This window comes from Panthera uncia, unplaced genomic scaffold (assembly GCF_023721935.1).
Source record: "Panthera uncia isolate 11264 unplaced genomic scaffold, Puncia_PCG_1.0 HiC_scaffold_1418, whole genome shotgun sequence".
In the NCBI taxonomy this organism is placed as follows: Eukaryota; Metazoa; Chordata; class Mammalia; order Carnivora; family Felidae; genus Panthera; species Panthera uncia.
The window spans coordinates 4,319-32,141 of NW_026058050.1; the positions used below are offsets into that span (position 1 = coordinate 4,319).

General features: G+C 39.3%; 1 protein-coding gene across 1 annotated transcript; it reads left to right on the forward strand.

The window, feature by feature from the left end:
* Nucleotides 1–1,375: 1,375 nt before the first annotated feature.
* On the forward strand, nt 1,376–27,468 carry LOC125917032 (PHD finger protein 11-like). Its single transcript, XM_049623281.1, has 10 exons — nt 1,376–1,984; nt 6,689–6,796; nt 12,421–12,554; nt 15,834–15,877; nt 16,071–16,130; nt 18,247–18,320; nt 18,998–19,064; nt 19,684–19,824; nt 20,854–20,925; nt 22,636–27,468. The coding sequence occupies exons 1-10, from the start codon at nt 1,850–1,852 to the stop codon at nt 22,815–22,817; spliced, it is 1,017 nt and encodes a 338-aa protein (XP_049479238.1). The 5' UTR covers nt 1,376–1,849; the 3' UTR covers nt 22,818–27,468.
* The last annotated feature ends 355 nt before the right edge of the window (nt 27,469–27,823 follow it).

Sequence of the window (27,823 nt, forward strand, 5' to 3'; positions counted from 1 at the left end):
GGGGGGGAAGATTGTGAGATAAATGCTGCTCCAAAGCACAGTCTTCTAAGGGCACCTGGGTGGCTTAGTCAGTTGAGCATCTGACTCTAGATTTTGGCTCAGGTCATGATCTCATAGTTGTGAGATAGAGCTCTGCATTGGGTGTGGAGCCTGCTTGAGATTCTCTCTCATTCTGCCTCCCACTTGCACTCTCTCAATCTAAAATAAAAATAAATAGATAAATAACCTTTTTTAAAAAAAAGTGCTGTCCTATGATTTTGTGAAATGCAAGATCTAATTTCAGAGATTTTGTTTTGTTTTGAATAACAAAAACAACTTTTAGGAACAACTTATAGGAACCCCTTAAGTGGTTAACCTCATCTAAATTTATTTTGTTTTTAATTTTAACATTTATTTATTATTGAGAGACAGAGACAGAGCATGAGCAGGGGAGGGGCAGAGGGAGAAGACACAGAATCTGAAGCAAGCTCCAGGCTCTGAGCTGTCAGCACAGAGCCTGACACAGGGCTTGAACTCACAAACCGCAAGATCATGACCTGAGCTGAAGTTGGAGGCTTAACCGACTGAACCACCCAGGCGCCTCAACCTCATCTAAATTTAAAACTGTCATCATTAAATGGTAAAGTAAGTCCTTGTTTCAAAACTAAAAGTTGAAAGATTAAAAACACAAGTGTGTTCTAATACAGAAAACCAAATCAAAAAGAGGATGAGCATTGGAAATGGCAAAAAAAAAAAAAAAAAATTGTTAAATGGATGCTTGTGGCCAAATGAATAGCAAACAAATGGGAAGGTTACCTCTCAGGGACATGCCAGTGGGGTTTTGAGAACAGATGGCTTCTTTCTCTCTCTGTTTATTCTTCCCTTTTCTTCCTAGCTCTCCTTCTCTTAGTTCCTGTCCTTTCTTCCATTCCTTTCTTTAAAAAAAAAAAAATCAATTTTCTACCTTTATGTAGCTTTCTCTCCTAAGTTATTATAATGCTAGATTTAAGTGCATTTAAATTATAGCACATTGCTCATTTACATCTTTAATTCACTCAAAATTTATTTTTGAGTATAGTCTGACACAGGATCTAAAACTTTTGTTTACAGGCAGTTGAGCAGAGCACTGTTTCTTGAATATATCATTGTGTTCTTGTTGATTTGTAATGATAATAGTAATAATTATTGAGAGCTTAGTATTGGCAAGGCAGTGTTTTGAGAGCTTTGTATTTAAATTCCTAGTTGTGGGGCGCCTGGGTGGCTCAGTCGGTTGAGCGTCCGACTTCAGCTCAGGTCACGATCTCACGGTTCATGAGTTCGAGCCCCGCGTCGGGCTCTGGGCTGATGGCTCAGAGCCTGTAGCCTGCTTCCGATTCTGTGTCTCTCTCTCTCTCTGCCCCTCCCCCATTCATGCTCTGTCTCTCTCTGTCTCAAAAATAAATAAACATTAAAAAAAAATTAAAAAAAAAATAAATTCCTAGTTGTGTTTCTTTCCTTTTTTTTTTTTTTTTTTTTAAGTTTGTTTGTTTTTTTAAGTAATCTCTGCACCCAACCTGAGTTTCAAACAACCCTGGGATCAAGAATTGCATGGTCTTCTGACTGAGCCATCCAGGCACCCTCTGGTTGTTTCTTGAACAAAGTTTTCCACGTGTTTAGACATTTTAAATGAACATTAACTATTGTCCCTCCATTCATTAAGCCGTTTAAAAAAAATACAAAATAACTTGCTTTTCCACTTGGGTCCCGATTTTTTTTCTCTCTCTAGTAGTTGAGGACCTCTCATAAAAACAAGTGCCCTGCCTTCTACTTTTAAGACTGGTGGAAGAGTTATGGAGACCAAGAAATTCTACCTTTCCATTTCTCATCAAGGATGTTACTTATAGGTGTCTTTCAGGTTGCAGAAAAGATGGAAAAAAGGACATGTGCACTCTGCCCCAAAGACTCCGAGTATAGTGTCCTATACATTGCAAAAAAAGAGACTATAGCTGCTCATGAAAATTGTTTGGTAAGTTACTTGAAAACACATGAGTCCTTTTAGGGAAGGACGTACCAATATAGATAATGTACTTTGGAGACAAAGAATGATGAGTTGGCCATGGTTTGGGCTTTTAAGTGGGGATTTGGGAAGCAAATTTCCTAACTTTTTAAACTGTTTCAGATCTTACCACCTTATGATTACATTTTAGCTGTATTTATAACTGATCGAACACAATTATGATAAGCTTCTCTGAAGATATTTTAATGAGATATTTCAAATATAATAGATACCCATAGACGTTTCACCCAGATTTGAAAAATCATACTGTATTTGCTTTAGCTTGGATTTTTTTTTTTTTTTAAGAAATAAAACATAGTTAAGGACTCTCTAATTCTCTCTCTTCCCCTCCCACCATCCCTCTTGAGATATAATTGCCATCACAGATTTGGTTTTCACCATGTATATTTAAGTGCTTATAACAAGGTATGATGAGGTTTTACATGTTCTTGGACTTTGTAGAATTTCAGCCAGCTTCTGTGAACTATTGAGATTTATCCATGTGAGAAATTTCACTCTTAAGTCTTTAATTTTAAATGTTAGAGAATTCTTTTGTGACTGCCACTATTAAACTATTCTCATGTGAATGAGCATTTAGGTTTTTCCACTTTTTTTCATATAACTAACCAGCTGTCATGAACATCCTTGTATAAGTCCCCTAAATCACGGGAGAATTTCTCTGGTGTAGGGCACAGAGCAAAAACCAGAAATGGTGGACACAGAGGGTGCATTTTGCACCTCACTACATGCACCAAATTGCTTTCCAAAAGGATGACACCAAATTCATTTCTTGTCTTCCTTGCCATACATGATATTATGAAATTTTAATTTTTTCCTCTCTGATGGGTGTGAAATGGTCTCTTGTTTTCATTTGCAGTTTCTAGATTTGGCTATGCTTATGCACAGATCTTTTTGTCACTTCTGTGACTTGTGTTGCTGGACCACATTTTGTCTTTGGGATATTGATTTTGTTTAAGTGTATTTTTATATGTATATAAATAGATGCTAATGCATTATTATATATGTTAGCTTTTAATTTATGGTGTTTCCTTTCAGAGCCTTATAATGTATCCTTGTTAAATATATCATTGTTTTCCTTTATAATTTGTAGGAGTTCTTCACTAAGAAATTCTTTTCTTTACTAAGATTCCCCCCCCCCCCAAATTTTAAATTTTGTCTTTTTTCATTTAGTTTCTTAATCCAACTGGAATTTATTTGGACTACTGTGTAAAGTAGGGATCTCCTCTTTTGTCATATGATTAACCCCTTTTCCCAGCATTATTTGACTAATCTGTTCTTTTGTCATTGATTTTAGTGATAATAATGATAACTCTTATTATTCAGTGTTCACCAGGTGTAAGGTAATATTCTGGAAGCTTAACCTGTATTAAACTATTAATCCTTACAACAACCCCAAGAGGTAGGTATCATTATTATGCCCAAACTAAAGATGAGACATCTGAGGCACAGAGAGTTTAAGTCACTTGCCCAAGGTCATGCAGCTGTAAGTGACTGAGCCAGGATTCTTACCCGGCCTGTCTACTTCTAGAACCCCCACTTTTATCCAGTGTGCTAACGATATATGTGTACATATCTGTTTCTGGCTCTTTAGTCTGTTCCATTGGTCACTTTGCCTATCCCTCAGCTGGTACAACATTGTCTTAATTACTATAATTTTATGATAAGCCATGGCTCTTTTTTAGTGCTTTGAATTTTGGGGTCAGTTTATGAGTTTCACACAAATTCCTTTTGGAATTTTAACTGGAATTCCATTGAATTTGGGAAAAATTATATGAGTGTTTCTATCCATCAACAGAGTATCTCCAACTATTCAGGTCATTTTTTATGAATTTCAGAAATATTCAAACATTTTTTTTTTTATATAGAGGTCTAGAACTTTGGATTAATCTTTTTCCTGGCTTTGGTTTTGTTGTTGTTTGTTTTTTGTTTCATTACCTTTTCCTAATGCTTTTTTTCGTTAAATTGAAGTATAAAAAAAATTGTAGTTGACACACAGTGTTATGTGTTTCAGGTGTAAACATATTGAGTAATTCTACTACTCTACATTATGTTGTGCTCACCACAACTGTAGCTACCATCTGTTACAATACCATTAGCTACATATATTCCCTAGTCTGTGCCTTTCATCCCTGGGATTTACTCATTCCATGACTGGAAGACTAGACCTCCCATTCCTCATCACCCATTTTGCCTGTGCCCTCTCCACCTTCCTCTCTGGCAGCCACCAGTTTATTCTCTCTTTATGGGTCTTTTTCTGATTTTTTGTTTGTTCATTTGTTATTTAGTTTCCACATATCATTGAAATCATATAGTACTTGTCTGTCTCTGTCTGATATTTCACTTAGCATAATGCTCTCCAGGTCCATCCATGTTGTTGAAAATGGCAAGATCTCATTCTTTTTTATGGCTAAGTAATATTCCATTACACACACACACACACACACACACACAAACACACCACCTTCTTTATACATTCATCTGCTTATGGTTGCTTCCATGTATTGGCTCTTATAAATAATGCTGCAGTAAACATGGGGTGAGTATATCTTTTTGAATCAGTGTTTTCATTGTCTTTGGATAAATACCCAGTAGTTGTATTACTGGATCGTATGGTATTTCTGTTTTCAGTTGTTTCAGGAACCTTCATACTGTTTTCCATAGTAGCTCTGCAATTTAGATTCCCAACAGTGCATGTGCATTCCTTTGTTCCCACATTCTTGCCATCACTTGTTATTTCTTGTCTTTTTGATACTAGCCATTCTGACAGGTGTGAAGTGATATCTCATTGTGGTTTTGATTTATTTTTCCCTGATGATGAGTGATGTTGAGCATCTTTTTATGTGTCTGTTGGCCATCAGTATGTCTTCTTTGGAAAAATGTCTCTACAGGTCTTCTGCCCATTTTTGATCAGATTATTTGTTTTTTTGGTGTTGAGTTATATGAATTCTTTATCTGTTTGGGATATTAATCCTTTATCAGATATGTCATTTGCAAATATCTTCTCCCATTCAGTAGGTTGCCTTTTCATTTTGTTGACAGTTTCCTGTGCTGTGTAAAAGCATTTTATTTTGGAGTAGTCCCAATAGTTTATTTTTGCTTTTGTTTCCCTTGCCTAAGAAGACATATCTAGAAAGAAGACATATCATGTTACTATGGCTGATGTCTAAGAGATTACTCCCTATGTTTTCTTCTAGAAGTTTTATTGTTTCAAGTCTCACATTTAGGTCTTTAATCCATTTTGAGTTCATTTTTGCATATGGTATAAGAAAGTGGTCCAGCTTTATCCTTCTCCATGTAGCTGCCATGTTTTCCCAACACCATTTATTGAAGAGACTGTCTTTTCCCCATTGTATATTCTTATCTCCTTTGTTGAAGATTAGTTGGCCATATAATCATGGGTTTATTTCTGTGGTCTCCTGGTTTATTTCTGTTCCGTTGATCTATATGTCTGTTTTTGTGCTGGTACCATACTGTCTGATTATTATATGTGTCTTTAAGTCTGAGATTGTGCTACTTCCTTCTTCTTTCTCAAGACTGCTTTGGCTATTGGGGTCTTTTTTGGTTCCATACAAATGTTAGTATTATTTGTTGTAGTTCTGTGAAGAATGCTATTGGTATTTTGATAGAGAAGGCATCGAATCTATAGATTGCTTTGTGATTGCATTGTGTAATGTTGATCTTCAATTGAGAGATAGGTTAGATTCTTTTGTTTTCAGGTAACACACAGAAACTTGAGCCAACCTAAACATAAAAGTTGCCTTTCAAATTTTTTTTTAAAGTTTAAATCCAAGTTAGTTAACATATAATGTAATAATGATTTCAGGAATAGAATTTAGTGATTCAACATTTATATATAACACCCATTGCTCATCACAAGTGTCCTCCTTAATGCCCATCACCCATATAGCCCCTCCCCTACCCAACACCCCTCCAGCAATCCTCAGTTTGTTCTCTGTACTCAAGAGTCTTTTATGGTTTGTCTCCTCTCTGTTTTTATCTTATTTTTGCTTCCCTTCCCCTATGTTTATCTGTTTTGTTTCTTAAATTCAACATATAAGTGAAATCATATGATATTTGTCTTTCTCTGACTTACTTCACTGCATAATATACACGCTAGTTCCATCCATGTTGTTGCAAATGTCAAGATATAATTCTTTTTTGATTGCCCAGTAATATTCTATATAAAAGTGACTCTTTAATCAGACTTCAGGGGCATTTCATGGCTCCTGAAGGCAGACACACAAGCATGTCTAAGAAACAGTAGCTAGAAAGCCATCAGGAACCCATGATGTCCTCTCTAGCCCTCATTTTTGTTTTCCTCTTTGCAGACTGGCTTACTCTCTATCGTGTGGCTTAGAGTCTATTCCACTTTCTCAGGGTAGGGAATCCAGTTGGCCCAGCTTCAGGTCAGGGCCCTAACCAGGTCCATTTAAACATTGGGGTCAGGGTTATGCAGTATAAAACATGCCTGGGGATCCTTCCAAAGAAAGGCAGGGTGGCTTGTGATCTGCTTATACACCCCAAAAGATGGTCACTGTTATACCCCCAATCCATCTTCCACCCCCAGTGAGTACTTTCGATACCATTTTATGACTTGTGGCTCTCAATGGTACTTTGAGCATATTCTGAATTTTTTCTTTTCCCAATCTGCAGCTGTATTCTTCAGCACTTGTGGAATGTGAGGACCATGATCCAAGTAATGACGACAGAAGTTTTGATGTGGAGTCAGTAAAGAAAGAAATCCATAGAGGAAGGAGGTTGGTAAGTACAAATGACTTTATTACTCAGACAAAACGAACAGATATTAAAGGGGATGTTTCCAAAAGAAAGTCTACTTGATTGGTAAACCAGGGATAGAGACACATCTTGTAGAGCTGAAAGATGTAGGGTCTTTAGAGTGGGAGAGAGCCAAAGCATAAGAGACTCCTAAAAACTGAGAACAAACTGAGGGTTGATAGGGGGTGGGAGGGAGGGTAGGGTAGGTGATGGGTATTGAAGAGGGCATCTTTTGGGATGAGCACTGGGTGTTGTATGGAAACCAATTTGACAATAAATTTCATATATTAAAAAAAAAGATGTAGGGTCTGTATTAGAAACTTAGATTTTACTGAACATTTAATATTTTAAAATAAACTACAACATGCTTCATCAGCAAAGTATATAGGAGTTAGAATGCTTTGGGCTGTAAGTAGAAGGAACCCAACTCAAACTGGCTTTAAAAAAAGGATGCTTATTTTCTCACTTAGCCAGAGGGAATGCTGGCTTCAGAGTTGGTTTAGTGACTTAATGGTGTCATCAAGACCCCATCATCCTTTCTGTCATCCTGTCCACATCAGTTGGTCCTCCTGTGGTCATAGGGTAGGCCATAGGCAACAACCGAAGGGTCAGGCTTTCTGGTTCCCATCTGGTGAAAGAAAAAGTTCATCCCCAAGTATGGAGTAAGACCCTTCTGAAAATTTAATTAAGCCACACCCATCCTCCTGCACCAGTTGCTGGAGGTGACCATAACTAATTAGTATCTATCCCCTTGGATCTGGGGTCAGCTCCCCCTGGGAAGGTAGAGTGAGGAGTAGTTACCCTCCTGGTTCTGTTACAGCAGACTTCCTCTATGGAAAGCCCAGTACAGCAGGTGTGAGCACCTAATGCCCACCACTACAGTAAGGTTTGTGATCTGGAACAAACATTTATGTAGTCCTTGCAAGGCTGACACATATATGAAGGCAGTTTCTGCACAGCCTGATGTGCTTTGAGAAGGATCAGCACAGGTCACTCAAGCAAGCAAGAACCTTAGCACAGGTGAGCACCAGGAAGCCTTCCTGGCTGGGGAGGAGTGAGGGTAAGGAAGATGGGGAAGGAGGATGGCATGTTTATAAAACTAAAAGTACATGACTGTGTGTGGCATCCTCTCTCCTGACTTTATGGGATTCTGTAAGATACACCAGAATGCAGGAAACCATCCCTTGTCGTAGATAATGAGTCGACCCTGGCTTCTCACTTTGACAACTAAAGCTGCAGTAAACATCTTTGTACACATATCCTGTGTACTTGTTTGAGCGTTGCTGTAGAGCACATTCCTAGAAGTGAAATGGCTGAGTCAAAGAGAATTCCCTCTGATAATTTTGAAACGTGCTAACAAACCGTCCCCCAGAAAGGCTGTACCATTTTATACTTCTGTGGATGAAACAGCACTTTTCCCAGCCCTTGACAAAATGAGCATCACGAATCTGCTTAATTTTTGCACCTGACAGGAAGTGGTACCTTGCGTTTCCCCTCACTGGTGAGGTTGAACTTTAGTTCTCCTCAGGCACCTCCCACCCGCCCCACCCCCACCCAGCCCCAGCAGTTCTTCCCAGTCCCACAGTCCAGCACTGCCAGCACTCTCCTGCGAACACTCTGGACTCCCTCTCCTCACCACCCTCACACACCATTTCCTTACCCACCATCAAAACCCCCACCCCTGGTGAAATGCATCTGTCTGTTGTCTGCTTGTGCTGAAGAGACTGGCACTTGAGCACTTGAACAACCGGACAAAAACCCACAAATGTGTTGACTGATCTTAGATTCACGGCCACAAATCTCAAAAGGAATCTCAACACTTCACCCTCCACCCTCTACATTTATTGTTTCATTTCCTTTCTTTTTAGAACCTCTCCCCACCCCAACTGCCCATCCCCAAGTTGATGACTATACTTCATTTTTCTTTTTGATAGACTTTTTTGCTTTTAGAGCAGTTTTAGGTTCACAGAACACTTGAGGGAAAAGTACAAAGACTTCCCATAAACCTCCCACTGCTCCACACACACACACACACACAGCCTCCTTTTTATCAACATCCCCCACCCAGAGTGGTGCATTGTTACAACCGATGAACCTACATTAGCACATCATCAAAACACCCAAAGTCCATAGTTTACATTAGAGTTCATCTTGGTGGTGTACATATTTTTGTCTGATTTTTACCTAGCAATGGAAGCCATTAGCCAGGAACTCCTATCCAAACCACTGCCCATCCACCTCTGTCCCCAGACTCTGAGACCTCCCTCTTGTCAAAGCCAACCCTCCACTTAGACTTTGGAGTCATCACCTGCCCCTCCTTAAGGACTATCTCTTGCATTTCCCTTTACCCCATTCACATCAGTATCCCAGCTTGTACTAGCTTATTTCCTTCAGCATATGTATGTCTGATCAACTGATCATGTCATCTTAAACCCTCCTTTGTACACAAAAAAACCTGGCCAATTACAATGTCACTTTTCTGTCCTTAGCTGACCTTTGAGCAGTATTCATTACACAGTTGCCCACGCCCCTGCACCTTGAAGCCCTTTCTTCCTTTGACTTCCTGCACATGCTGTGCTGCTACTTCTCTTACCTTTCTGGCTGCTGCTGCCCAGGCACCATGGCTGTTTTGCCCTCTCTGCTCAACCTCTAAAGTGTGCAGTCCCCGAGGGTTTCCCGGGCTCCTTCCTCCATCTGAACGTCTTTCCTGTGTGACCTCCTCCAGTCCCCATGGCTTCAGAACCGTACTTATGCCAGGGCCTCTGTGCCTCTAGCCCTGACCACCAACCTGACATACCTATGTGAATATTTAATAGCATCTCATATTAAACCGGCCAAAGGACACAATTCCAGCCCCTCCAAACATACACACACTGCATCCACACCCTTTGGGTCCTCACCTCAGTGAACAGCCCACCATTCATCCATCATCTTCTCATCAACCTCCCAGCCCAGTGTGGAGCCCGTCAGTGCCACCCGCAGACCCTGCATCCTCCCCTTCTTTCTGTCACTAACCTACCACAGTGAAGTCCCAGATCTCCCTAAACATCACTGATGCTTTTTCTGCACTGTCTCCTGTGCATCCCTGCCCCAGCCCATCCTCCACACAAGCCACAACAGTGTCTTTAAAATACTGATCACTTCATGTTCCCATTGCATGAAGACAAAACCCTAACTCCTTACTCTGGTTTGCATCCCATACATGATCCAACCCCTTGCTCACCCCTTGGATCTTTGACTCTCAAATCTCTGCTCCAGCAACATTAGCCCATCCCTGTTGTCCTTCTGGTGAGCTTGCCAGTGGGTAGGAAGCACATTCTTGCACCAGAACATAAGGCCTTCCGCCTACAATAGCCTTCTCCTTGCTTTTTTGCCTGCTAGGACCTCTTACTATTATTCAAATCTGAACTTCTATATCACCTCCTCACAGAGGCCTTTGCTGACCTCCAACCTGAATTAGGGACCCAGCAACTGTGTTGCTTCACCTTATTTTAATTTATACAAAGCATGTATCACTGTTTTTAGGTTTGCTTTATGTGATCATGGTCTCTCTCCACTAGAATGTTAACTTTACAAGGGCAGATATCTTGTCCACTACTGTTTCCCTCTACCTTAGAACAGTGCTGGCCACGTCCCATTTACTCAGCAGTCGTTATATGAATGAAATTTTATTAACCATTTGTATTTCTTCTGTGATTTGCCCATTCCCATTTTTTCTGTGGGTTTATCAGAGTCTTAGCCCTTTTTTAAAAATGTTTATTTTTGAGTGAGAGACAGTGCAAATGTGGGACATGCAGAGAGAGAGGGAGTCCAAGGATCTGAAGCCCGCTCTGTGCTGACAGCAGACAGACCGAGGTGGGGCTCAAACCCATGAACCATGAGATCATGATCTGAGCTGAAGTCAGATGCGTAACCACCTAAGCCATCCAGGTGCCCCCAGAGTCTCAACCCTTTATCAATAAGCAGCAAAACATTTTTTTCTTTTTTTTATTGGTATAGTTGACATACAATATTGGTTTTACGTGTAGAACATAGTGATTTGACATTTATATACATTATGAAATGATCATAAGAAGCCTAATTACCATTGATCACCATATTCCAGTATTATTGACTATATTCTCTATGTTCTACATTATATCCCCTGATTTTTTTTAATAACTGGAAGTTTATACCTCTTAATCTCCTTCACCTATTCACCCACCAGTTTTTTCTTTGTATTTATGAGTCTGTTTCTGTTTTCATACATTTTCTTTCATTTTTTTTCTAATGGTAGCTGTCACCATACAAATGGAAGTTTAAATTTTTTGTGTAGTCCGATCTGTCAGTCTTTTTCTCTGTAGCTTCTGAGTTTCCTTCCTTGCTGAGCCTTCTTGACCTTAATACCATACATTTTTTATTAATTAAAAATTTTTTTTTATAGTTAGAGCCTTAATCCATGTGTAATTTATTTGGTAATATATTGTGAGGTAAGGATGTAACTTTGTTTTTTTTCTACATATAATGCCAGATAGCCCTCCAAATTAAATGATCATCCTTTTGTGCTCTGATTTGAAATCCCACCTTTAGCATAATCTAACTTCTTACCCATATTTGAATTTTGTTCGTATGGTTGCTTGTGCTGACTTTGGGATGTGTGAGCTATCTCCTGTTTTGCAAGGTGGTTTCATTGTGCTTCCCTTTCATTCAGAACAGAGCGTGATAAGCTTTGGGCATGCCTTGGACTCCCCTAAACCAGTTAGATTTCCTTGGCCACAGACTGTCCTCCTAGCCATCTCTGCATCACCTTCATATATAAAATTCAAGATCAGTTGGCTAATATATAAAAGCAAGAGATCAAATAAATTGAACTTAGAAAAAAATTTACCACTCAGGGCTTTGTTTTGTTTTTTAATTTAAAATTTTCGGCCCTACTACATAGACTCCAGAGATGTTTCACTTACTTTATGTCACATTGTCCTCAGTAGAAACTCTGTAAGACAGGCAGTGTTATGCCCAGGGAAGGACCTGGGTCTAAGAGAGGGGAGACCGGTGGCTTACACAGTCCTCGGGGGCACTGCCAGGAGCCACCCTCGTCATAGGCCCCAGTGTCCTTAACAGGACCCCTTGCCCAGAACAGGACAAATTTATTTTTAGAAATCTCTCTTAAAGTCCTTGGGGGCACCTGGGTGGCTCAGTCAGTTAAGCATTCGACTCTTGATTTCAGCTCATGGTCTCACAGTTCATGAATTGGAGCCACACATCAGGCTCTATGCTGGTAGAGCCTACATGGGATTCTCTGTCTCCCCTCTTGCTGCCCCTCTCCCGCTCACTCTGTCTCTCCAAAATAAATGAGTAAACTTAAAAAAAATTTTTTTGGGGGGGGGAAATAAAAAGGGTTTTCTGCTTTTAGTCAAATTATTACAGGCCAGTACAAACCAAACACTTTACCTAGCAGAGGTTTTGCTGAAATTTCAAAATGAGCAGCCAGCTGTAAATACCTAACATTTGTGGATGAGGACATTAGGGCTGCTGACTTTAAAAATAAGATTTAATGACACCTTTAACTTTAAATTTTAAAAAGATTATGAAAAACGGGCACTTACTCAGTAAAATCTGTTCTTTTATAGGCGTGCGCATTCTGTAATAAAAGAGGAGCCACCGTGGGATGTGATATAAAAGCCTGTCTCAAGAGTTACCACTTTTTCTGTGCCAAGAATGCCCACGCAGTTCTACAAACCGATAGATCTCGAGGAATTTATAAGTATTTAATCAATTTTAAAACTACATTTGGGGGAATGGAATAAGGAGTGGTTAGATTAAGACAAACAGATTTTCAAAGATAATTTCATGCAAATGGTTTCCAAGTAAGAACATGGTTTGGGGGATGCTCATTTGGGAACCTGACTTCACGATACCTTCCCTAAATCTAATAGAAAGAAAATAAGCAGGGTCGGTTTTGATTTTATTCTTCCTACATCCTTTCCTTCCTGGTAAAAAGTGCTGGTTGCCATAGTGGCATGAGTGACCTAATGGGTGGCCACAGGACCGGTTGACTATTGCCCTCTTCTCCTAACAGGAGCCTTACTTGTTGGCCACAAGTCCATGGTTTATCCATCTTGTCTGCTGAATGCTTTTTTCCCACCACTCTCACCGCCATCTTACATATAAACAGCTTTTAAAAATGATAAACTATGCAGCAAATACAGTAACCATTGAGTCCTTGAAGAAATTAATTCTATTTGAATTGTCTTTGGCTGTTAAATCTTGCTTCTCTTCCTTCAGTGATTCTTTAATGGTAATTTGGACCCAGTATGGCATGTTTCAAGTCCAATAGAATTGTATTTGTTTTATCAATGAAGAAACTTGATCTTCCTTCTGATGCAAGATGGCAGTTCAGTTATATAAGACAATTTAGTCAGATGGAATTGGTAAGCCAGTTGTTAACTGAACTGATTCAATGGATTACCCTTTTTTGGTATGTAGATGCAGTCTAAAACATGACATATAAAGTTAAGAAAATATCTAGAAGAAGTTTTCACTTTTTTTAAAGTTATGGAATGGAATAAAAAAGAAAATGATGGCTTGAAGAGCCAGACAGACACTTCTCACTTCCTTAGGGCCTGTGCATACATTCTGAGAATATTTTAAATTTCAGTGGAGTATATATTTTTATTCATAATATTCTGAATGAGAGCACTATGTTTTTAATATGATTTTTGTGAGCTCCTAAGTTATATTTTAAAATTGCATTTATAGGCTAGATTTTTTTCCTCTTTGGGCACATATCTCCAGTTTTATCATTTTGTATTATTTTATCTAATAATCATTTACTTTGTGCCATAAATACTTCCAAGTACTTTACAAATGCTAACTCTTTTAATCTGCCTAACAGCCCAGTGAGGTAGATATTACCCCAGCTTTCAGACAAAGACACTGAGTCCCTGCGAGACTTAGTAATTTGTCCAGCTCACACAGCTGATGAGTATTCGAGCTGGGCTTTAGGGCTTCATAGGGCTTGCTCCTCACCACAGTACCCTCTTAAGGCTTAGGGGCCATATATTCTAAAACAATAGGGGCAAGCCTACCATTACAAGAAATTTGTTAAAGGCCTGCCTGGGTAGCTCAGTTAAGCCTCCAACTCTTGATTTTGGCTGAGGTCATGATATCACAGTTTGTGAGATCAAGGCCCGAGTTGGGCTTGGTGCTGACAGTATGGAGCCTGCTTGGGATTCTCTCTCTCTCCTTCTCTCTGCCCCCTACTCATGCTCTCTCAAATCTGATTTTGAGCAAGGTCCATAGGTATTTTATTGTTTGAGACTAGAAAGGAATATATAAATGTTTTTGTACCATCTTCTTTTTATATTTGATTTGTGAAACTCATGGGCTGCAATAGTTTCACTTTGTTTTTACCTTCCTAAAGAGTTCATTTAATTATGACTTCCATAATGACCTCAAATAACCACTAAACAGACTGTTATTAGCAGAGCTACAAGACTGAACAAAAAGGAGTCAAGTTCCTGCTGCATTTTTTTTTTTAATGTTTATTTTTGAGAGAGAGAGAGAGAGATGGAGCATGAGCTGGGGAGGGGCAGAGAGAGACAAAATCTGAAGCAGGCTCCAGGCTCCGAGCTGTCAGCACAGAGCCTGACTTGGGCTCGAACTCAGGAGCTGAGATCCTGCCCTGAGCCAAAGTCGGACGCTTAACCGACTGAGCCACCCAGGCACCCCACCCTTTTTTTATGTTTATTAATCACATTACTGTGAGATCATGACCTCAGCCAAAATCAAGAGTCAGAGGCTCAACCAACTGAGCTACCCAGGCACCCCAAGTTCCTGCTATATCTTAAAGTTTGCAAAAATACTGATCTTGTATTAGTAGAACCAATGAATAGAGACTAAAATCATTTTTGTCATTATCAAGTATCAGGTGAATTTCTATGGATTTTTTGAATTGAATTTAAACATTCAGTTGTTAGAGTGCCTATCATACATAAGACATCTTGTCAGGTGTAGTAAGACTAGGAAGAGACACAGGACATGGACTAAGCCTCAGAAAACCTATCACCTTGTTGAAGGACCAGAAAGGCCAGATTAGAAGCATGTGGCATGACGGGAGCAGGAAGGGATTCACATGAAACTGGCTTGGCCTTGAGTTGATAATTGTTGAAACTAGGTGAGGGGTGGGGGCCATGACGTTCATCATCTCTCTAACACTTTTATACATGTTTGAAATTCTTCATAATAAAAAAAGAAATGAAAGTGCTCAGATACTGGAATTCAAAGGGTGAGGAGATTAACTTTGCATGGGCAAATGGTGGATTTCCAGGAAGATTGCTTGGAAGAGGTGGAAACTGGTGTAAGACGAGAAGAATTCATAGGTTCCCTTAGGCAACAGGGACCCTGCCTCCTGAGGGTCAGCACAATAAGGAAAGGAAGGGAGACGTAGCTGGAGGCTAAGGAGGAAGAAAGCCTGGGGAAAAAATGGGGCCTGAGCAGCTCCTCAAAACTCACTCCATTTCTTCTTCATAGTGTGCTCTGCTGCTTTCTTCTCTTCCAGTGCATTGATCCATTCTAGATTCGTGCAGTTCAGCCCTGAGTTCTGGGGGAGAGATCTGTTGAGTTAGAAAACTACTTTTCCCAAAATTAACGCATGCAATTTTGTGCTTTTGTTGAAAATCAGAACTTTGTGTAGTCAGATGAAAATTTATCTTAGACATGGGATCTCTAGATATCTTTATACAGTAAAATCCCAGTGACTACTATATATGAACTACTTATTCAAAATATTTCACACACGCTCCTTTGGAGAGCATACTCGAGGGCTGAGAACGCAAAAGACATCTGACAGAGGCCCCGTCTGCACTTGATGAGCGTCAGTAACTTACACAGGTGTGGACAGTGTTTTTCTGTAACAAATATTTAGGGTAAAGTCATCATGAAAAATAGGTTAGTTCCTTTTTAAAATCATAGGAAAATTGGCATAATATTTTAAAAGCGTAAGTAAAAATATTAACAATTCTTTGAAATTGCCTGTTTTCAGAGTGTTCTGCCAACAACATGCTGCACTGAAAGACACTCATGATGGTACGTCTCTAAAATTTAGTACTGTGTGTTTAAAGAAAGGTATACATTTAGGTAAAACATGGAAATCTGATTTACTAGCCTCACTGAATTAAATAAGTTTTTGAGTTAAATTTTTACCTATTTATAAAATTGCCAGTCTCTTTGTGCAGTGTGCAATGTTAATGGACTGACTTTTCTTCTGTGCACCTTTCAGGAAAGTCTCTGTCTGGTATTTCCCCTTCTCACTACAAGCAGAAGACCAACCGAGGATATGGTAAAAAGCTTTGACTTTTGCGACTGCTTCTCTTCTAAACGAGTATCAGAATTTTCAGTAGATAACATTGATAAATTGCTGCATGTTCCCTGAATTTTTCTCAAGATTCGTGGTTAGCATTTCAGTTCTAATTAAGGAAAAGTGGGCCCTGGCTAACTGAAGTTATGGGATGTACATTCATTCATGAATGGCCTCTGTGACCAGCAATGTCTTATCAGCACTAAATCTGGAATGCTCACTGTGGACCAGAGTCAGGACCTCTTTGGAAAGGCTTAGTTCCATGTTATAGCAATTGCATTTTTTTTGGTAGTAAACAACACTCTCTAAACAATGTTCATTTTTCAGTCATTACCCTTTTATCAGAAAGTACTATCAGGGGCGCCTGGGTGGCTCAGTTGGTTAAGTGCCTCAGTGATTTTGGCTGAGGTCATGATCTTACAGTTAGTGAGATTGAGCCCCACGTTGGGCTCTGTACTGACAGCAAGGAACCTGCTTGGGATTCTCTCTCTCCCTCCCTTTCTGTCCCTTCCCTGTTCACGCAGGTGTGCTTGTTCTCTCTCAAAATAATTATTTAAAAAAAAAAAATTACAGGTACTTGGGTGGCTCAGTTGGTTAAGCGTCCAACTTTGGCTCACGTCATGATCTCGCAGTTCGTGAGTTCGAGCCCTGCGTCAGGCTCTGTGCTGACAGCTCAGAGCCTGGAGCCTGCTTCAGATTCTGTGTCTGCCTCTCTCTCTGCCCCTCCCTTGCTCATGCTCGGTCTCTGTCTCAAAAATAAAACATTAAAAAAAAATTTTTTTAAAGAAATTACTATTAAAAATATAGCTGTTGACCAATGTTTATTTTTAAAAAAACGTTTAAAGTTTATTTTGATAGAGTACAAGTGGGGGAGGGGCAGAGAGAATCCCAAGCAGGCTCCACACCAGTGTGAGGTTCAAACCCCCAAATCGTGAGATCATGTCCTGAGATGAAGTGGGAGGCTAACCAACTGAGCCACCCAGGTGCCCCAATCAGTGTTTATTGATAGGGAAAGGTAACAATGTATTAGTTTTATTTTTAAAGAAATTTAAAAAATCAATAGTTTTGAAAAGCAGATGAAAACACTGTTATGAATCCTCTCCCCAGAGGAAACTATCAGTTTCATTTGTATTCCTCTAAAAATTTCCTGTATATACGAAATATAGTAGTAACTATATTTTCTTTTCACCCACTGTATTTTAGAGATCCTTCCATGTCCATACAAATACACATACCTTGGTTTTAAAAGGCAGCATGTTATTCCAGTGTATCAGTTGCATAGCTGACTTACAACTGAACTAGTTTCTGCATAATAGACACTTAGGTTATTTCCATTTTCTTTTGAGAGTGAGCTAGAGCACACATGTGGGCAGGGGAGAGGCAGAGACAGAGAATCTTAAGCAGGCTCCATGCTCAGTGCCAAGCCTGATGCCAGGCTCAGTCCCACAACCCTGATATCATGGCCTGAGCCAAAATCAAGAGTTGGACGCTCAAAGGACTGGGTCATCCAAGCACCCTTTTTTCCATAATTTTCTATCACATTAAATAATGTAGTTAACATTTTTTTCCATTCAACGTTGTGCCTTTATGAACCGTACCATTTCGAAAACTTCATGTGGATTGCTGGGTCCAAGAGTATAAACAATGAAGCTGTGGTAACAATGGGCTAATTACCTTCCAAAGAGGCTGTAATACCAGCAGTACACCATTATCCCAATCCCTCCAAACATTATATATTAAACACCTTCATCGTTGTCAGTCTGGTAGGAGAAATATTTTGCATGTCTTCACTTAGGAGTAAAGGTGAATGTATCCCCCTATCTTTTCATCAATTATATTTGTTTTCCTGTGATCCAGTCTCTTTAATGAACTCTTCCTAGAGGGTCCCCCCCCTTTGCCCATTTTTCTGCTTTTTTTATATTGATTTATATTTAGATTTTAAAAATTGGTACTTTATCATATGTGTTGCAAACATTTAGTGTAAGTCCACCATATCTTTCGACTTTGTAATAACTTTTAGCATACAGGAGTTTTATATTTTATGTAGTCAAGCATCTATCTTTTCCTTTTTGGATTCTGGTTTCTACATGATTCATATTTTCAACTGATTTTTCAGGACTGAAAAGAAAAAGAGGAAGAAAGAAACGCCTCTCAACAGGCGTTCCTGTACAGGTAATTTGACTTCATTTTATTATAGCTTTCAGTTTCTTTACACAAAATCCTTGTTTTAACAGTTCTAAAACAGTTCTAAACAGAAGTTCTACATATCAGGTGATATGGTACCAGAAACATAAGGTGAATGTAAAAGAAAAGTTGGCTGTGTCTTGGGTATCCTAGCACATGACCTGCAGGAGGTGACAGGTCCCATGGCTCCTGTAACACAGGCCCTGGGACCACATCAGTGAGAGTGTCTAAGTGCACCGTGCACTTATGGTCTTAATGTGGGCAAGGTGCAGCAAAGCATCCTTACCTAGCCAAGTATTTCTCAGTTGCACGATCCACACTTGACCTAACTTATAACTCATAATTTTCTGCATTACTATTATGTATAAAGTGTATGAAGTATTTTGGGAACTTGAAAGTTTATGTATCAGCTCATATGAGCTAAATGAATATGAGCTAGCAACCTTTCACCTCTTGTTGTTTATACAACAGGAACTAGTCACAACTCTTGATGTTTTGTTATACAAAAATACATTTGATGTTTACAACTAAACTATCAATGAATATGGGGCATGATTTTCACCATGGGCATATTGATGAATTACATGCAACAAAACATTGGTTTTCATTTTACGCAACATTAAATGCCAACAGTAAGTGTAATCTTGATTCTTCTCTCCCTCTAGCCATCTGAAACAATGACACTCAATAGATTCATACAAGAAATGAAGGAAGAGGACAGCAGACACACAGGTTTGCTATAAATTTTGTAACAAATATGACTTACAATACTTATAACAATGAAGACTCATTTTTTTCAAAATTGGTATCCCACTTTATTCTTCTGGACTTGTGGTAATTGTTAGAATAGGAACCTTTTATCGTAGCTGTCCACTCTGTCATAAGGCCAGCAGATCAAAGTAATCTTAGGTAGGGATGGTCCATTGTTCTTAGTACAAAGAAAGGATATACTTCCTGATCTAGAAGCCAGGGTTACCTGAGCTCAGAATCCAGTGACACGCTGCCCCTTGCACTGTACCCTCCACTCCCCCCAGGAAGCTAAAGCCAGTAATTACAGGTTCCTGTCAAGGAAACATAGACATTCCATCATGACAGGAGGCTATCAAAGATTTGAAACTAAATTTTAGAAAATCCTCTTGATTCATAGAATTAGTTGTAACATTCATTGTTTCAGCTAGGGAAAAAAATGAGGTATGGTGAAAATTACAATTAAAAGACAAAGGTGCTGTATTTATTATCTTACTAATTGTGCTCCTCCATCACTAGGCAAGGTCTGCAGAAGTGACCACATAGGGATTGATGATAGCAGCCCTGAGACTATTTCCTTCTAAAATGTGTTTCTTATTTTTAGATGCAATTAGATCAAGTGTGAAAACTGATTTTCTTAAGAAATGTAAGAAAGTGGGGCTTCTTGATGATTTATTTGAAGAAATATTAGACAAACTTCATTTGATTCAAGAAAGACTCATGGATGAGACTGCTTCCGAATCAGGTATTGAAATAGCAACATTTCTACATGTAGAGGCTTCCCACAAACCTACCTGTAAAACAAAACAAAAAGTGCACCTTTTCCTTCTGTGTGGTTTCTTTTTCTTTGCCTTATCTCATTCTTTGATACAATTCAATGCTTCAGATCTCTAGAGATCCTGTTTATAATAAATCAGTAGGATGTGGGTAATTCAGAAACTTAATGCAGTCAAAAGCACCCTGATGCCCTGAAAGTTTCGATATACTTTCCAGAAGTGCGTAGCTGAGAGTGACCCCCCACCGCCCCGCCAAGCCCCGCCAACGGGATAGGTATGTTCAGAACCACACGCAGTCATACAGCCAACAACTTGTTGCCAACATCTGAAAATGGCATTTAGTTTTGATTTGACTCAAATTCTATTCCTTACATCTCTGTTTATAATGTTAACTCAAAATTCACTGAAGGAAAAGTAAGGCTTTGATGTTTCATTTAGTTAGATGTGACCTTTTGTAAAAAAGCTGTCTGGGAAGCCAAAGTTCCATTTATATACGCAGTGTATAGCCACTTTGCCTTCTTAGAACCTACGCCGTGAGCTTCTAAACTTCATGACAAATGGAGTTATCTTACAAGGAAAAGCTCGACAAGTCTAGACTCTAGGCAACAATGTAAAGTATATGATTATCTGAGAGGGATTATTTTCAACACGACAAAATCAAAAAGTGAAATTATGAAGACATTTCCAAAAGGTCACTCATGACATTCTTTCATTCATTTCTTTACTTTAGACCAAGCACTTCTCAAACTTGAACTTGCCTCTCAGAATCCCTGCAGGGCTTGTTAAAACACGTACCTGGGCCTCACCCAGCCACGAATTTGCATTTCTAACACGTCCCCAGGGGATACTGCTGCTTCAGCAGTCTGTTTCTGACAGATACCACAGTTCCCCGTGCTTGGCTGCTCTGGTTACTTTTCCTTATTTGGGGTTACTTTGTAAGGTGTTTCTGCCTACATAAATTATTTAAATTAAAACTGAAAATGTTTTTCTCCCTACAGACTATGAAGAAATTGGGACTTCACTTTTTGACAGTAGATTGTTTGAAGACACATTTGTAAATTTTCAAACAGGTACGTGAGTTATAACTGAGCAGCACAGTTTGTAAATATATATATTAAAGTAATACACTACTATGCAGCAGATAAAAATCCTATTTCAGAAGAATTTTGTCTTATTAAATGAAAAAGCCCATTGCAAAGCATTATGACCCCTCACTCACACACACAACAGAAAAAGTGCACCCAAATGGAAACCATCGTTCTCTGTAAGTGGCTGGACAGTCCCACATCACATTTTCCACATATACACAGTATCTTAGTAATCAGTAAAAACTCCATTTTTTGTTTCTACTTTTTTAAATGATTGCAAAATGGGAGGTATTCGGTCCCCTTATTCAGGACTCAGCAGGAACTGGTGAGGCAGCAAGGCTGTGATAAACTCCATGGCTGCTTGACTCCCTCCCTGGACTTAATGTGTACAAATTTTAATTCTCTTGGTATTAATCTTCAAATCTAACTAGGGAAGGAGGGTTGTAATTCATTTATTCTCAAGTTTTAAGAAAAAAAGATGAGCAAGAAAAAAGTCAAGAAACTTTTGAAAAAGAAGAAAGCCTGGAGGGGGCAGAGACTTAAATGGTTGCTATTTTACAGAAAGGTTTTATTGAATCATTATATTGTATACCTGAAACTGATACGACATTGTATGTTAATAATACATCAACCATTTACTGAGTAGGTCCTTGTACCATTAACATGCTTTCAAAACTGACTAAATTTCCACTTACTGATGAGTCTGATCAACCTCTCTCTCAAGCTGCCCCACACAGCTGGACAGGCTGGGCACTGCACATCCTGGCCAGAGTGGGAGACACACATTCGCACAGAATTTGGTGTAAATAGCTCCCCCTAAAGTTGTACACTGTGCCCTACACTCCATTCAAATTCTGTATTACATTTTTAATCAGAAAAACCAGCATATCCTTTAATAGTCTCTTGAGAATGCATACTGCTAATGTGAGTATCCATATGTTTTTTAAAGCAGCCTTTAAAAAAAATTTTTAAGCCTAATTTTGTAGGAGACTTTCATACAAAAGTTACATTTCTAGCACCTGTCACTACTTGCATAGGTTGAGAGTATACACATTACAGTGTAGTATTTGGGAGGTGTGGGGCACCAAGAGGAGGCGTTATTTGGAATTGCATTAGAACTTAAAAGGCCTAACTTTTGACATCTCATCTTGCTTAATTTAGCCTAATGTTCAAGGAAGTTAACTACAGATATTCTAGAGAAAGATTATGTATGTGTGCGTTTTAATATTCTTCAACTTCTAAGTTTTCAAAAAATGACATTGTCACTGAGTAATATTGTTATTTACAGAGCCTGTTTCCACAATAAAAGCCTTCCTATTCCTAAAATCAAAAGCTTTTACATAACATTAAAAATTGGATGCAATTTTATAAATGATTTGCCCTTAACCTTGCTATTCTACACACATGCTCTCTCCACTTAACAGATATAGTGTAGCATGAAGATAATACAGTCTCTGCTTTTGAGTTCTCAAAGATATACAATAGGGAGTCAAGCTCTAAAGATGTACTGACCAGCTGTATGTGGTAAATACTAGAATTCTATCCTGAATTAGAAGAGGAAGAAAAGGCATATAAGAACCAGGCCCTCTGCACAGCACTGTGCACTACTGTGCACTTGCATGTAAAAGGGGCAAGAAATAGTCCATTGTTTATAAAACTACCAACCTGAAATCATTTCATTTCTTATCACAGCAATAGAGAATAAAATTGATCAATGTGAAGAAAGGCAGAAGCAACTGAAGGAAGAGATTGAAGGACTTCAGGACTTAAAAAAAACCTTGCGGTCTCTTCAAGAAGATAGAGAACTTAGGTCAAGTTCTACTTCAGTATCTTCCGGGTCTTCTAAGGATTACTATTTCCTGGGCCAGGAATGAGGCTCAGCTGCAAGCAGGCTGCGAACGGAAGATCTAACCTGTGGAAGCCACACATCTTTAGACCCACGCCTCTCAGGTCTCTCTGGTCCTCAAACTTCAATCCTCATCAACTCTTACCTGTTCCTACATTTCATGCCTGACTGGGTATTTACTGCCTCCCTCTTATCATCTCACTTCTGTTCTCCAACAAAATGTTTCTCAGATTCTACTTGAGTAAATTAGATTATACCTCCCATCTTTCCCACCCTCTGCCCTGAAAGTCCGATGGTGGCTTCATGCTGGTGCATTGCCTCCCATGCTTCCCCCACTCCAGTGATCTAAGTTGACTTCAATAACATACAAGATGCTCCTGGAAGTAAAGGCTCCCCCCAGGGCCTTTGCTTGTCCTGCTGTGAAGCCTTAACTATTAACTACTCTGTTTCCTTTCTCTGCCTGTTCTGCCTGCAGATCTCATTACACCAGTTCTACCCCTTCTTCCCTCTGAGATCACTTCCCAAGGTAACCCATTGTATCTTACATCCCACCATTAGGGTATAAATTCTGAGGGCAAAATCTCACTATTCCTGTGATTTGCTCTCAACACATTCCCAGCACCTATGATGCTCAATAAATGCATAAACTGTTATTATCCTTTGAGACTAGTTCCAGCTCATAATGACTCAGATAAAGTAAATTTGAATATTTTACTCCACTTATACCAAATTTACCTGTCATCACAAAGTCTGCTTTTTATTTTTGGGTTTTTTAAGTTTGTTTATTTGAGAGAGTGCGCGTGCAAGGGAGGGGCAGAGAAAGAATGAGACAGAATCTCTAGCAAGCTCCACGCTGTCAGCACAGAGCCAGAAGTGGAGCTCACACTCACGAACCGTGAGATCATGACCTGAGCCAAAATCAAGAATCAGACGCTTCACTGACAGTCACACAGGTGACCCGACAAAGTCTGCTTTTTAAATTTCTTTTTGGCTGCAGTCACTACATGGGGGTATATCATCTTTAAAATAAGTATTTCAATTTAAAATGACCACAAAAGAACATCAGCGGGAATACACAAGAATGAAAAACAATCACTAAGACTTTTCTCTGACAAAACAATTTGGATTGTTATGCACCAAATCTGATCCCTGAAAACCTGACATTCATATTTCTTTTTACCACACTACTCTGATACACAATAATGCCACATTGCAAAATGAGTTTGATCCAAGTCCCCAGCATGGTGTCTCACACGTTTTAAGTACTCAAAAAATATCCACTGAATGAAGAATAGGATATAGGTGAAAAGTACATGTCCATTCCTGTTTTAAGGGCAACCCTAGCTGAATTCATAATTACCTGAGTGACATGTCAAAATCTAAATCTAGTGGCTTTTAAATTCAGCTGCACATCAGAATCACCCAAGCATTTAAGAAACTACAGGAGGGAGTCAAGGAAGATAGCAGATTAGGAAAGATCCTGAGCTCACCTCCCAGGGACACACCAAGGCAACAAGCATATGTACCACAACTCTCTGTGAAAACAACCTGAAGACTGGCAGAACAGGTCTTCCACCGATAGACCTAAAGGGTAGGAGGAGGGGTGCTTGCCTGGCTCAGTCAGTTAAGTGTCTGACTCTTGATTTGCGCTCAGGTCAAGATCTCACAGTTCCTAAGTTCAAGCCCCGTGTCGGGCTCCACATTGACAGTATGGAGCCTGCTTGGGATTCTCACTCTCCTCTCTCTGTCCCTCCCCTGCTCGCATACACACACACACTCTCAGAATAAATCAATAAGAATTAAAGAAAAAAGGGGAAGAGGGGGAGAGACACAGTCAGTAGCCACACCCCTGGTATGACTACCCACTAAATAGTAGAGACATCTTAGGCACAAAGGAGCAGGGGTCCCAGGCCCTAAATTGGGCACCCCCCACCCTGGGGATCCACACTGTAAAGGCAGGTTCCTCTTTGAAAATCAGCAGGGCTGAATTCTGGGAGCTTTTAAAAACCAATGGGGCTTAACTTGGGGAGAGCCAGAGAGCTATACGAAATGGAGTCTCTGCCCTTAAATGGCCAGCACACTGAATGACGACCTAAGACACTGCACAATTCAGTGGTCTGGAAAATGCCTGGGATACAGCTAACGATTTAGTGACTGACTTTAGGATATGTGCCAGAGGGGCAGGGATCTGCAGAATTCGTTTGTTCTCCAGGAACAGAAGTGTTTGCTGGTGTTTTCCTTGCCTTCCCCAGCCCTAGACAGCCAGAGGCTTTCAGGAGTCAGTTCTGACACTCTCCGTCTACCTTGCCATCACCATGTACCCTGCCCCTACGTTCTCCTGAGGAACCTATCCATCCAACCCATCTGCCCCACACACACCTGCACTGCCACATCCAGCAGTGTGTTGTTCACTTACATAACTAGTAAAAATTGGCCAAGGGGTACACAAAATAAAAACATGTGAAATAGGACATCATGTACATAAAACACGGAAGAGGCAGTAAAAATTTAGCGCCGTTGTGTGTCTGAACTGACCATCAACTCAGTATAGACTGCTAAACACATGGGATGTTACATGAGAACCCCCTGGGGTAACCACAAATCAAAAACCTATAATAAATACACAAAAAATAGATTGGAATCCAAGCATGACACTAAAGAAAGTCATCAAACCACATGGGAAAAGAGCAAGAGAAGAAGAAAGAAACAGAACTACAAAAACAACTAGAGAACAATTAACAAAATGCCAAGGAGTACATACCCACCAATAATTAAATGTAAATAGACTAAATGCTCCAATCAAAAGAGTGAATGAATGGATAAAAAAAAAAAACAAAAAAACAAAAAACAAGACCCATCTATATGCTGCCTACAAGAGACTCACTTCAGACCTAAAGACACATACAGACTGAAGGTGAAGGGATGAAAAAATATTTATCTTGCAAATGAAAGTAAAAAGGCTGGGGTAGCAATACTCATATAAGCAGGGAAGGGACCGAGACAGAGGGAGAGAGAGAATCCCAAGCAAGCTCCACACTCAGTATGGAGCCCAGTGCGGGGATCAATCTCACAACAGTGACATCATGATGTGAGCCAAAATCAAGAGCTGGATCCTTAAGTGACAGCCACCCAAGTGCTCCACCAAGCCACCTCAGATAAAATAGACTTTAAAGCAAAGACTGTCACAAGAGACAAAAAGGTCATTACATAAGGATAAAGGGATCACTCTCGTAAGAGGATATAACAATTTTAAGTATTTATATACCTAACATAAAAACACCTGAATATATAAAGCAAATACTAACAGACATAAAGGAAAAAGTTGACTGCAATACATAACTGTAGGGGACTTTAACACCCCACCTAGACCAATGGATACCTTGCTCACTGAGACAGAAAATCAGTAAGGAAACAGTGGCTCTGAATGATACATGAGACCAGATGGACTTAACAGACATATACATAACATTCCATTTAAAACTGCAGAATACATATTCCAGTGCACATGGAACATTTTCCAGGACAGAGCACATGACAGGTCACAAAAAAGCTTTCATAAATTTAATAAGACTGAAATCATATCAAGTGAAGTTATCAAGTGAAATTATACCAAGGATGTATCACAAATTATATCCAACCATACGAGACTAGAAATCAATTACAAGACAAGTGGAAGAAACACAAACATGTGGCAGCTAAATAACATGTTACTAAACAAGGTATCAACAAAAAAAATCAAAGAGAAAATATACCTGGAGGCAAATGAAAATGGAAACATGGCAATCCAAAATCTTTGGGACACAGAAAAAGCAGTTCTAAGAGGGAAGTTTATAGCAATATAGGTCTACCTCAAGAAACAAGGAAAATCAACAATTTAACTTTACACATAATGGAACTAGAAAAAGGAGAACAAAGCCAAAACTTAGCAGAAGGAAGAAAATAATAAAGATCAGAGAAGAAATAAATGAAATAGAGACAAAAAAAAAAAAAAAAAAGAAAAGTTCAATGAGACTAAGAGCTGGTTCTTTGAAAAGACAAACCAAACTGATAAACTTTTAGCCAGACTCATCAAGAAAAAAAGAAGACTCAACACACCTGTCAGAATGGCTCACATTAACAACTCAAGTAACAACAGATATTGGCGAGGATGTGGAGAAAGAGGACCTCTTTTGCATCATTGGTGGGAACACAAGCTGGTGCAGCCACTCTGGAAAACAGTATGGAGGTTCCTCAAAAAATTAAAAATAGAACTACCCTATTACCCAGCAACTGCACTACTAGGTATTTATCCAAGGGATACAGCTATGCTGTTTCGAAGGGGATACAGGCACCCCAATGTTTATAGCAGCATTGTTGACAATAGCCAAAATACAGAAAGAGCCCAAATGTCCATCAATGGATGAATGGATAAAGAAGATGTGGTGTATATATACAGTGGAGTATTACTTGGCCATCAAAAAGAATGAAATCTTGCCATTTGCAATTATGTAGATGGAACTAGAGGTATTATGCTAAGCGAAGTAAGTCAGAGTAAGACAAAGTATGACTACACTTATATAAACAATCTAAAAAACAATGAACAAACAACAGAAAAGAGAAACAAACTCATTAATATAGGATGACTGCCAGAGAGGAGGGGGACAGGGAGACAGGCAAAATAGGTGACAAGGATTAAGAGGTATAAACTTCCAGTTATAAAATAATTATGGGGATGAAGAGTACAGTCAATAGTACTGTATTAACCATGTGATAAGGGATGGTAAATACACTTACCATGGTAAGCATTTCATAATGTACATAATTATCAAATTACCTACTGAAAACCTGATATATGCCAATTATACTTCAATTTTTAATTTTTTTAATATTTATTCATTTTTGAGAGACAGAGACAGAGCATGAGTGGGAGAGGGGCAGAGGGAGAGGGAGACACAGAATCTGAAGCAGGCTCCAGGCACTGAGCTGTCAGCACAGAGCCTGACATGGGCCCCAAACTCACAGACCATGAGATCATGACTTGAGCCAAAGTCAGAT